This window comes from Asterias rubens, chromosome 10 (assembly GCF_902459465.1).
Source record: "Asterias rubens chromosome 10, eAstRub1.3, whole genome shotgun sequence".
Classification (NCBI taxonomy): domain Eukaryota; kingdom Metazoa; phylum Echinodermata; class Asteroidea; order Forcipulatida; family Asteriidae; genus Asterias; species Asterias rubens.
The window spans coordinates 17,350,149-17,362,492 of record NC_047071.1 but is presented as its reverse complement, the minus strand read 5'-3'; the positions used below and the strand labels follow the sequence as shown (position 1 = coordinate 17,362,492).

General features: G+C 40.6%; 1 protein-coding gene across 2 annotated transcripts; it reads right to left on the bottom strand.

Moving 5' to 3' along the window:
- Positions 1 to 271: 271 nt before the first annotated feature.
- LOC117295389 lies at positions 272 to 11,199 on the bottom strand. 2 transcript variants are annotated; one of them, XM_033778011.1, is made up of 10 exons: positions 10,966 to 11,199; positions 9,567 to 9,759; positions 7,113 to 7,909; positions 6,174 to 6,286; positions 4,754 to 4,898; positions 3,496 to 4,083; positions 3,270 to 3,381; positions 2,563 to 2,807; positions 1,819 to 1,928; positions 272 to 578 (listed from the first exon to the last, which is right to left on the bottom strand). In XM_033778011.1, exons 2-10 carry the CDS (start codon positions 9,682 to 9,684, stop codon positions 491 to 493), a joined length of 2,316 nt encoding a protein of 771 aa, XP_033633902.1. In that variant the 5' UTR covers positions 9,685 to 9,759; positions 10,966 to 11,199; the 3' UTR covers positions 272 to 490. The 2 variants fall into 2 exon arrangements, with proteins under 2 accessions (XP_033633902.1, XP_033633903.1); XM_033778012.1 differs by lacking the exon at positions 10,966 to 11,199 and adding an exon at positions 10,243 to 10,480.
- Between the last annotated feature and the right edge of the window lie 1,145 nt (positions 11,200 to 12,344).

Here is a 12,344-nt window from a genome sequence, read left to right as displayed (position 1 = left end):
ATGCTGGATTTTACCCCTTGTGATTTTTTCCATTTTGGACCCAAATTTTATAAAAATGCTTGTTTTTTCAATTTCTAACCACAAATGATAAAAATGCTTGACTGACCTCTGGTGATTTTTTCAAATTTTGGACCCAAATTTGATAAAAATGCAGGACTTACCCCTTTGTTTGTTTTTTTCAATTTTGTACCCAAAAATGAAAACAAATGCTGGACTAACCCCTTGTAATTTTTTTCAATTTTTTATCTCATTTTGATAAAAATGCGGGACTTCTGATTTTTTAAATTTTGGACCTACCTGGATACAAATTTTGGTCTATTATCATTATTATTCAGCTATCAATATTTCCCACATTGTTGCTTTTGATAACAGAAACTACAGGATGGAAAGTAACACTCTGTACCGGCAAAATACTATGAAATTACTCTTTTAGTAAACAGTTAATAATAATGCTCGTACTGGACAAAGGGCCTGAGTTGAGTTTACACCTTTATTTCACGGCTTTCTTGTCGTTTTGTATGTTCTGCTGTTTCCTTGAGACTGTCTTGGAGATGTTACTGTACTTCTGTTTATCTGTTCTGAAACAACAAGAATAACAACAACATTTGACCATTGGTATTTGCACTCTACTGTAAAAATTTCACCTCAAAATATATATTCCAAAATATGTGTTCCTTTAATACATAGAAGCAGAATTGTAGTAGGATTTGAAACTTTGTATAATGGAGCTATATTAAATCTAGTAAGGTCTAAGGTAACAACCAAGTACCGGAGTATAATTTAATCACAAAAACTTCTCTGAAACAATCGTCCCATAAGAGACTCACACATAAGGTTTATCGCGAACAGCAAAATATCAAGAGAAGGCGCCGTTGAACCCACACAAAGGTATAGGCGTTGTGTGCGCGAGTCGTAGACACTGCATAGAAACCGCCCCATATTCCTTCCCACAATGCATTGCGTTTCTGAATCGCGATAAAACCTTATTAGCAAAATTTCACGAAGCACAACAAAATATTGCCTAACAGATTTAGGTTTACATTGTTGTGACTGGTGTCCCATGCAATTTTTCGTAAGTAAACTAGTTTATCAAGCAGAATTTTCTGCTTAACAGCTTCTTGAAACAAAAAAAGTAACCACAAGTGGAATTCATTTCAGTTGCCACCTAAAAGGCTAAGACAGAGTTACCCCTTTCACCGTTCTCAAGTTCACAGATGAGACATCCTTCGCTCCACAGCAGGTTTTACCACGCATCATCGAGTTCAACTTCCCGCCTGTATTTCCGGCCTTCGTGCATCACCAAGCTTCTCCGCCGCCCAGTACTTAAGCAGCATGCAGCATCAGAGTCCAGCATTCTCCAGAAGACGATCAGAGCATACTGATCAAAGTGTCGAGTCAATCCAACGGTTCTTTTTAGAACCACCCCAACTTATTTAGAGATAGTCATTATATGGTGTTACCGCAAACTCTTCTATATATTCTATGCACCATGCAAAGTTTCAAATCCTTCTTATCCTTAGTTTCATCACCAGAAATATATAATACAAATTATAAAGGCAAAATAACATGTGGTCCGCTGGGGCCCAATTTCATGGCTCTGCTTACTGCCGAAGTCTGCACTCACGATCATGACTCCCCGCTTACGTGCAAGCGCCTAATTTCTGCGCTAGCCTTGTAAGCGTCGAATACCTAGTAGCGTGGGTTTCTCTGCTAACCTTTGAAATACACTTGCCGTAAGCAACAGAATTCCCTGCTGCCCATAAGCGCCGATTCTGTACTTCGGTAAGCAGAGCCATAAAATTGGGCCCTGGTACTTACTTGCTCATCTTGGTCTTATTTCGACATCCCAAACCTCCCTCCCAGTGAGTTGTCCTTCCTCTGGTGGTCAGGGAGTTACACGAGATGCAGGGTTTATCCGGTGAGAATTGCTGTTGGAGAAACAAAATCACATTCACACTTCAACAAAATTTACCCAGTCAGTATCCCTTGTTATCACACCCGTATGGATGTATCAAAATGCTCAGTATTTTTTCCTGCAAGTTATGCGGATCTACATCTTTGAAGTATGAGACCTATTCCTTTATAGCGCCATGTAATGGTTTATAAGGTCAGTGGTGCAATGCTGTCGATCAAACCAGAAACACTGGGGCGAAACCCTTCTCTTTTTGATAAGCGCACTGGGTTCTTTTACGTGCATTACAAATCACACAGGACCTACAAGTTTTGGTTCCAGTCAAAGGACGAAACAATAACGGTTAAGTGTCTTGCTCAAGGACATGACTAGGGCTCAAACCCACACTCTGCTGATCAGAAACACCAGCCGTTGATATCACAAAACTCTTCCTAACTTAAGACTAATCTTACGACTTAGGACGAGTCCCAACCCTGCACTGCAGCATGCAGACCTTAAGATTAATCCTAAGTTAGGACGAGTTCCTCGTCCTAACGCGAGATAAGACGAGTCCTAACTCTTTGTGAAATCGACAGCAGATTCCATTATTCTTATCCACTCGGCCAAACCATGCCACCTTTGGGCGCTTAAGTCGCAATACAGACTCTCACCTGCTCTTTGCAGCAGAAGCCACAGATCATACGTGTAGCATACTTCATCTCATGGTCCGTCTCCAACGCACCGTGACACTCATCACAAGGGTAGCACTTGCCGCAGCAGGGAAAGCGCAGCCAGCGGAAGCTCTTCTTGTAGTGTTTGCAGGTGCCGTTCTGCGGAAGTGGATGGCCTTCATGGATGTCTGGGTGGACTTGTTTTCTTATGGACTTCACTGGGATGACGTGTGCTTTGTCTGCGGCTGTAGTATAAGCATGGGATAAAGATGACTTGTTAAGGGTTGAGCAAATAAATTTTCCTTGATTCGCCAACCTTACATGGGTTGCATTTTGGCGATTGTAGCCAATAACTGTTTCGGTCATTGGAAAGTGATTAACCACCGGCCAATTTCACCAAAACAGTCATTGGTTATGACTGCCTAAACAAACCCTGGTATAGATGATCATGGTGGAAAACTTCCCTTGAAAGAGTTTTGCCTGAAATATAGTTTTTGATCTCACAAAAGGAAAACTCCATGTTTAAAAGAAGTGAAAGGTTTTTCTTACTATTTGCTTTTGTCTCTGGCGACCAATTGATGAAGTTAAAATTTTCAAAGGTTTGTTATTTCATGAATTTTTTTGGGTCACATAAAATGTGTTGCTCCTCCCGTGAATGTCTATTGTATCTAGAATAACTCGACCTACTTGAAACTAATTTTACTTACGAAGACAGTCTGATGCTTGCAGACGCTGGAATTTTGCTGTTTCCATTTGAACCGTCATCTTGGCATGGCATTTCTCACACCAGTGGGCCTTGATCTGTCCAAACTGTAACCCCTGTTAATAGCAATTATGATTGAGAATAAGGCTGGGCAGAAGGAAGGGGGTCAACTAAAGAGTAAATGAGAACAAATTCCGATTTAAATGTTTTTTTCTACAAACTTTACTTACCTCAATTTTTGCTTCTTCCGAGCAATTAAGACATCCAATGGCGAAGATGCATTCGGTCGATAAGAGATCAAAGGTCGTGCATCCTTCGAGGTCCAGAAACCCCAAGGTCGATGAGAAGTGATGAATGAGGCTTGGCCTGAAGGTCACCAGTTGCTGATGATGGCATTTCCCGCAGCGAGCCGAGTTCAGTCGCCTCGGGGGCGTGATGACGTCACAACTGCTCTTACACCGTGTGCACTGAATGGTAACACCAATTTTCTGCGCTACCAGGGTCGATAAACTCTCCGACAGCTGGAGTCCGCTCAGTTTGATCTCCGTTCCTTTGCGCTGAACATTAGAAATGTCATCATGCTTTGTGGTTTTCTCTTCAGAGGGTGTGACACCTAATACTGCATCGGTAGACTGGTCATCATCTACTGCACCCTGGTCCGATAGTGTAGATCTTTCAAGTGCAATGGTTACTCCCTCTGGACCGAGAACAGAATCGTCGTAACGTGGAGCATTGGTGTTCTCACTCTGTTGTGGCGGCTGTTTTGAGTAGGCCACAAACTCAAAACCAGCTACCTTGGCATCCACTACTTTCTTGAACTGTGAATTCAAACACATGTAAAAACAATTTGCGGTTATCCGTTCAGCAGAAATGCTCATCCAGTGAGAAAATGTTGTCTAAAGAAAAGCAGTTCGGAACTAGAAACCAAATTTGCACGATACAATTGAAAACTTTTATATAACAACACCGATCCTTGTCAAATGATTTGGACGGCACGGCACATGTCATCCACTATTTTGCTATGTATTGGAGTCCAATATGGATAACTATTGGACACTTGCTGCGTCATTTCCGAAAAATTTATTCTCGGTTGTTAGTTTAAATGAGACAAGGTTGTGTCTGGCGGAAAAGGTTATAGTCCATATGGAGTCAGCCACATTGTTCAGAAGGGGCTTTTTGAATTTTCAGAGTGTGGGATGGGCGAGTTTCCATGTTGATCTTGTTCTTCTATAAGTAAGAGTTATGTACAGAGAGTACATGCATACACCAGGGATGTGATAGGCGGTTGACCCCCCCCCCCCAAAAAAAAAAAAGAAACATTTATCTTTGGTTTGAAAAACCCTACTCTGCAATGCAGGACGTTCCATAATGATTTTATCTTAATTTTCAAACAAGTTTGATCCAAATTAAAAAAAAATTCCGCTTCAATTGTTTGACCTCAGAGATGGCAGCCAAGTCAGGGAGTATATTCTTGAGACCTATGTGTACCTTCTTTGCTGCATCAGTGAACATCCTCTCAAGACCTCTGTCCAACCATCTTAAGAATGGACGGAACATCAATTCCACTTTCCCTGAGATTTGATTGGTTCCGTGTCTGGCTAGTACCCACTCGCTAATGCTTTCACCCATGTGCCTGGTTGAGGTAGAAGTAAATAGATGGAAAATTGCATTGGGGATAAAGAATATTAATTCTGGTTTTATACATGTGTGTTGGCACTGTTTATATAACACCCAAGCAGATCCTTGCCATTTGATTGGAGGATTGTCCGTCACGTGATAGCAAATAAAAGTACCATTGCACGCTGAGTCACTCGCCGTGCTTTTTCGTTCCATCCGAAAAGTACCATTGCACGCTGGCACGCTGCCAGCGTGCAATGGTACTTTTCGGATGGAACGAAAAAGCTGAGTAAAAACATCACTGCATGCGCGTGTCTTTGGTAACGCAGCAGGTGTTACTGCAAGAAGGCATAGTAAAATTACTAGCATTCGGCTTCTACAGTTGAAATTGTTTGTTTTGAAAGTTGTTTCTTTCAATCAAAATGACAAAGTTCTACTTGGATGTTATATAAAACAAATAATGAATGTTTTTCATTCGTGCAATGGTGCGAATATGTTCATTCGTTGAAAGCTGGAATGTTCCATTCAACTCGGCTCCGCCTCGTTGAATGGAACATTCCATCTTTCAACTCATGAACATATTCGCACCATTGCACTCATAAACATTCATTATGTGTATAATACTCAGCACTTTCCCAAAACCTGTGAACACAAATATATTACTCGGGTGGGATCAGGCAATCTCGGTGGTCTAGTTGGTAAGACACTGCTCTAAATTGAAGTTACAAGAAAATACAAAAGAAATCCAATTACATTTAGAAATCAATTTGGTTTGTGTTTTTTTCCATCTCAGCTGTTTAATAAGTTTCCATCATGACACTTTTTGTTCTGGCGTTTTTTAGCCGAGCGGTTTAGTTGCAATGTACTCGGGTTCTGGTTGTGGGTGTAGGTTCAAATCAGTAATGCTTCTCAGATTGTGTGTTATCAATTATGGATAATTCAGGCCTGAAACTTCATGGAGGCAACGGAGGCGATTGCCTCCGTTGCCTCTTGTCATTGCCTTGGTGCCCTTGAAATGCTCCAGTAGAATTTACAATTTCGGTATAGGGTGCCCTTTGCCAAAGAGAAAATGCCTTGGTGCCCTTGTCCTTCAAAAACGAGCATACAGGCCGAAATTATTTATACGTGGACATAACCCCCCAAGATTTTCGCCCATATCTCAAATGCGCTACCGACGCTTGAAATGAAATTTTCATAAAATAGTCTTATTGTACACATTTACTTTTATAAAGGTTTAAAACACTATAACAGTTCCAAGGTAAACTCTGTCTTTAGGAAACTTTTGACTTACTCTAGAACTGTGTTAGGAAGTACTTGATCTTCAGGCATAGTGACTGTAAACGGATCAACAGGATACGAGGCTGGGAATGTCACCTCTAACTCAAAGTCTCGAACATCAAAAGGCTGCAAGAATAAAAGAACAGCAAAATTGCTGAGTGGTGTTAAAACATTTGATAGTAAAAATAATATCAAAGTCTTATATATAGCGCACGTATCTACCAAACAAGGTACTCAAGGCGCTGAGTATATACAAACTTTCAGAAAGATACATTAGGTTATTGCAATGAAATCTGAGACCCAATTATGTAGCATGTTATAAGGGTTTACAAGGTGCTACGGCAGCCACAGCCAGGAACACGGGGACGAACCCCTTCTCTTTTCGATAAGTGCACTGGGTTCTTTTACATGCGTTACACAATTAAACACATATAGCACCAACGGCTTTACGTCCCATCCGAAGGACGAAGCAATGGTTAAGTGTCTTGCTTAGGGACACAAGTGTCACGGCTGGGGATTCGAACCCACACTCTGCTGATCAGAAACATCAGAGTTTGAATTCGGTGCTCTTAACCGCTCGGCCACGACACTTCCATTAATTGAGATAGGCCTAAAGGATGACAAAATAGAATTAGCTGTTGCAAACTGCTTGCCAACCAAAAAGACCTTTGTGGTATAAATACAAACAAAAGTGAATGTGTCGACCCTAGCAGAGTCTTTCTCAAAGTCTAAATTACATTTTCATAGGTGTTTCAAACATTGTTAACAAAAAATTCTCATGTGCTACCAAAGGGATCCTGTAGCATGCACTGCGGTTGGTTGCCTCAAAATTGCCTGTAAAAGTTGCCTCGTGTGGCAAGGCCCCTTCGAGTCACCATTTCTTCCAAAAATAGACCATGCATCAGATTAAACCCAAAATTTGTTTAAACTTTTAAATGTTTTAATTCCTTACCCAGTCAGGGTCTGTAGGGTTGACGGTAACTCTGTAAACACTCTCTCCTTCATTCTCCATCACTGTCAAACACTCTTCAGTGAATCTTTTCATCAACTGCGTAATCTCCGTCTCTCTCAACTTCTGTAAATCCTCAACGCTAGCATCTGCGATCTTCATGGTCATCAGCGCAGTCTGAGGGACATTGGGCTTTCTTTCTGTGGCCCTCACTTTTTCCAACTTCGCCGCCTTGGCTTGGGCAGCTTGATCATGATAATCCTCTGGATGACGGAATTTACACCGTTCTCCGGCGTTGCAGTGACCAGCCTTGAAGAAGCGGCAGATCTTTTGGGGTTTCTCTTTCTTCGTCTTCGCATCCCCGGACTTTAGATCGGACGGCTCTTCTCTCGGGGTACCTCCGGTAGTTTCATCTTTTTTGGAGGAAACATCCGTCTTATTGATGGCTTTTTTCTTTTCGTGGAGGAACTTGCACCTCTGGCCGGAACGGCACGATCCTTTCAAGTAAAACCGACAGGCTTTCTTCTCTGCCTCTGCTGCCGATGATACAGGCTTTCCCAGAGAGGTGGCATCAGGCTTTCCCTGGGGGGTTGTTTCAGGCTGACCCACATCTTCGCTCCCTCCAGACGAGATCGCTCCTCTAGAAACATCTCTTGGTGAACCTTCTTGAAGCTCATGTGCAAATTTGCATCCCTCTCCAAAACGACACTTGCCGCTTTTCTTAAAGAAACGACACTTGGGTGTTTTCTTGCTGCTTGTTGCAGTCGGTTCTAAAACTTCATTAGTTTCAGCTTCCACACCTAAAACAAAAACAAAAACATAAATAATGAGTTTATACAAATTGTTTCGTTGCCAAGTAGTACAAAATGTTCATAGTGCTTTATCAAAGAGGAGGTTCCCTATTTTTAAAAGTAAACTCATTCTGATTTGCTAGATTTCAACAAAATATGTACACAAATTCTCCATCTTTTCCTGATACGTAAAATTCAGTTAATGTTTATAGAGCAAAAACTTAAACAGAAGCTGACTGAACTATATTTTTATATAAAGCTAATAAATTAATGATTTTAAACTTTTAACACATAAAGATAGTTGACAGTACTCACTAAAGCCTGGTTCATACTTCCTGCAAATGCGAATGCAATACGAATGTTGACGTCACAAATTTGCAATGAATAATTCGCAGCAGTTCAACCCTGCTCAACCCAATTGCGAATAATATCGCTGTGAAAGGTTGGGAGAAGGATTAATTAAGAACAGGACCTCAGAGGGCAGATGGGGAATCAGGTGGGAAATAAGTTGCAAATAGTGTATAATACAGAGTAATATGGACAAAATTAATGTAAATATAAAATATTACAAAAGGCAACATCTAGGTCCGGGGAGAAGCACAGCTTTTGTTCCCCAGCCTATGAACAGACAGACCAAAAAACAGACAGACATTAAAAATACAGGACAAAACTGACAGGTGTAAGACAGAAAATAAAGCCGTTACAATTTCTACATATACAAAAATAACATCAGAATCTTAGTATTCATTAAGAAAATGAGTTTTAAGTTTTTGGGTAAAAGTTGAGAGAGTACGCAATGATTTAAAAGAGTCATCTAGACTATTCCAAAATAAAGTGCCACGCTGGACAACACCATTTTTAGACAACGAGGTTCTACGATAGGTAACATACAGATTTTTCCTAGCAGCGCTACGGGTATAATAGGAGTAGATGTTTGAGGTTAGTGTAAAACTGGAGTTGAAACAAGCAGGTAAAAGATTATTCATATATTTATACAAAAACTTATGTTGTGAAGGACCCCAGAGGCTAAGGGATAGTAAAGGCTCATAATGTGCCATGTCCTGATTAAGACCCCGCAGGAAATGTAGATAAAACAAACCACATTGACTCTTCAGGTACACTCCTAGAACAATGAGGATCATTCCGGTATCATCTCCCCCTAGGAGTACCTCTGATATATGAGTCAGCGTGGTCAAGTGGTTAGACTGCAGGACTTGCAATCACAAGGTTGTGGGTTCCAACCCTACCAAGCTACTCGTGGTCAAGTGGTTAGACTGCAGGACTTTCAATCGCAAGGTTGTGGGTTTGAATCCTACCAAGCGAACCGTGGTCCAGTGGCTAGACTGAAGGTCTTGCAATCACAAGGTTGTGGGTTCCAACCCTACCAAGCTAATCGTGGTCAAGTGGTTAGACTGCAGGACTTGCAATCACAAGGTTGTGGGTTCGAATCCCCCAACTGACCGCTGATTTCACAATGACTAGAATAAATATTGTCGTCTAGTTATTGAATCACAATTTCTTGATTTGCGTTATTCATAATCATAGACGTTAAACCAATGTTTGTATGAGAGAGATTGGCTATATTGCCAGCTTGGTGTTTATATCCCTTTGTGGGAGTTTGCCGAGTTCCCTTGACGGGGAAGATCATTCAAACAAACAAACAAACCTTGGGCTTCAGGTTCTGAAGTCGGCGGTTCTTGTTTATCTTGGGAGACTGATGAAGTTGCGTCTTCCTGTAGTGCAGAAGAACAAACCTCTTCTCCTTGTGTTTCTGTTGATGACATTTCCTTATATTGCAGCTCAGTTAATAGCTTGCACGATGGGTTACCTGCCAACTTGACGTTTGTTGTAACAATAATCTATTTGAGAGAATTTATAAGGTAACATTTTAGAGCACTTATTAGCATTTTACACACATGATATTTGGCCTTTGAAAAGTAGGATACTTTGAGATGCGATCAAGCTAGATGAGTCGTATGTCGGCAATCTCATTACGGAAAAACTAGTCAAAACAGGACAACAGGGGCCTTTTTTTAATGCTTATATTAATGTAGATTTAAGTGCCAAAATATGACTACTTTTCTTTTACATTGGCGCCTGCGTTTCTTATATAAATTTATCACCAGGGGTTAAAAACGTTAAAACAAGCATGAGAATAACTAATAAAGTTTGCTGATGTTCATTGTGAGGAAAAGAAATAAACGAAAAATCTAAACAATGTTGTTTGCATAGGTTTGTTTACACGGAGAGCTAGTTGTGCACACGGGTTCTCTTGTCAATGCAATGACGAAAACTACTAAAAAGGTGATTGAAAACAATCATGTCCCAACATCATGACATACCTTTGAAAATGAATACGAGTGTCTCTTTGGTCTAAAAATAACTTCTGCACCTCAAACCCTTTGACTAAATCATCACTTCGTTCCGTGTGTAAAAAATGTTTCTACCCATTCTCAAGGATGCATGGTTGTTGTACGACCCATGATTGACTGAATGACAACACTACCACCATAGTTTAACCATAAAACGGAAACAAGGCAAAGAAGTGTGGGGTCCTACTACATTGTACTACTTGCCGTCAACTCGCCGTCAACTCACTTACGTCGTCAACTCGCCGTCAACTCTACCAATATATACTTAAAATCCACAAAAGAAGCATAGAACTGTAAAGTATCAGCTCAAAGAGAATTCGCGTAAGTTTTAGGTAATATTTCGGAATAAAAATTGAGTTTTTTTCTCGTGAAAAAAATGATCTCGAAGCAGCAAAACCGTCGGCCGCCATCTTGCTTTTCACATGGATTAGTCTTGGCCCATGCCCCCAAGATGTCAACTCAAAGTCAATGGTCAATGATTGGTACCGTTTTTTTTATCAACACAAAGTCGTTTTTGTGAATGAAATTTTACCGCAAACCATGAGAAATATGTAGTTTAGCTCCTAGCCCAGACTTAACACTTCCGTGCCCCATGTGTAAATTTTTCATGTAATTTTAATGAGTTGACGGCACGAAAATGAGTTGACGGCGAGTTGACGGCAACTGAAGTAGTACTTAGTGTTTCTTTCTTACCTGTCACGCCTGCGCGCCTGTGCTGTGCACAAATGACTCACCGCCGACTGCTGGCTGGTTGCGGGTTGTTGAGCTAATTCCCACAAAACAGATGAGATTCCGGATTCCGAGATTCCCTCTCAAATACTGAATAGCAGACGACCAAAATTTGTCCCCCTTTTTGTTGGAATTCTCTAAATAAACTGTTCTTGCTAACCTATGGTGCAATTCCAGTATTTTGTTTACACAGTTGCAGCTTGTGATGAAATTGCAGTAAGTTCAAAGTTCGAAGTCTGAGAAACAAAATAATAGTCTTCTTTGGCGTCGTTCGTTTTAGTATCACACTGTTCGCACTTGCACGTAAAACGTTACGTTGCTCAGAGTCTGACTGGATAGGACATCGCGTCCCAACGCAGGCCGCGCGCGTACTTTTTAAAACGGGTGAAGACCGTTCGTCACACGAAATGCGTTGTACACTTTTAAACGGAGTTGCTGCACAAAGGGAGATATTTTCGTCCTTTTAATTGTCATTTTGGGGATTCAAAAAAAATGAATCGGATCAAACAAACCATGGAGGTAGAAACTAAATGCTTATGGTGAAAGTGTGCGAGGCTGTAAATCGCCGGAGGAGGGAAAACTGAGTCGGCAAAGGGATTGTCTTTCCATAAGTAAGTAGGCCTTTGCATTTGTTTTAATGATTCATATTATTATTATATCTAACGTTATAAATTTAGGCAGGAAATTTAAACTATCATTCATAAAAATAATTATTATATTTAGGCCAAGTATTTGTTATTTTTATCGAGCGGTACTATTTTTGTTTTCGCTCCGTTACAGATGGTTTTCTGGAATCGACGAGGACGGGAAGCCCGGCGGGATCCAACAATGTGGACGTCATAGCATCAATAATTCAAAGGTTCGGGAAAGCGACAAGTATGCGAATTATGTAGCATTTAAGACGGTACAAACATTAGAAGTTCGTTGAGAGGATCAGCCGTCTCAGAAATAGCCGACTTCGTAATCTGTGACCGAAATCTGGATAAAACAGTAAAGTTATGGAAGTTTTGCTGTTGGGATTGTTTTTCGATCAAGCCATTGGACCCTTTCGGTTCAGAAGGAAAATAAAAGTTCACAGATTTACAAATAACTTACAGGGTTTACAGAAGGCAATGGTGAAAGACTTCTCTTGAAATTATTCCATGAAATGCTTTACTTTTTGAGAAAACAGCAAAACAATATAAATACTCTTTAACGAGAATTACGGATTTATTTTAAACACATGTCATGACACGGCGAAACGCGCGGAAACAAGGATGGGTTTTTCCGTTGTTTTCTCCCGACTCTGATGACCGATTGAGCCTAAATTTTCACAGGTTTGTTATTTGATATAGAAGTTGTGG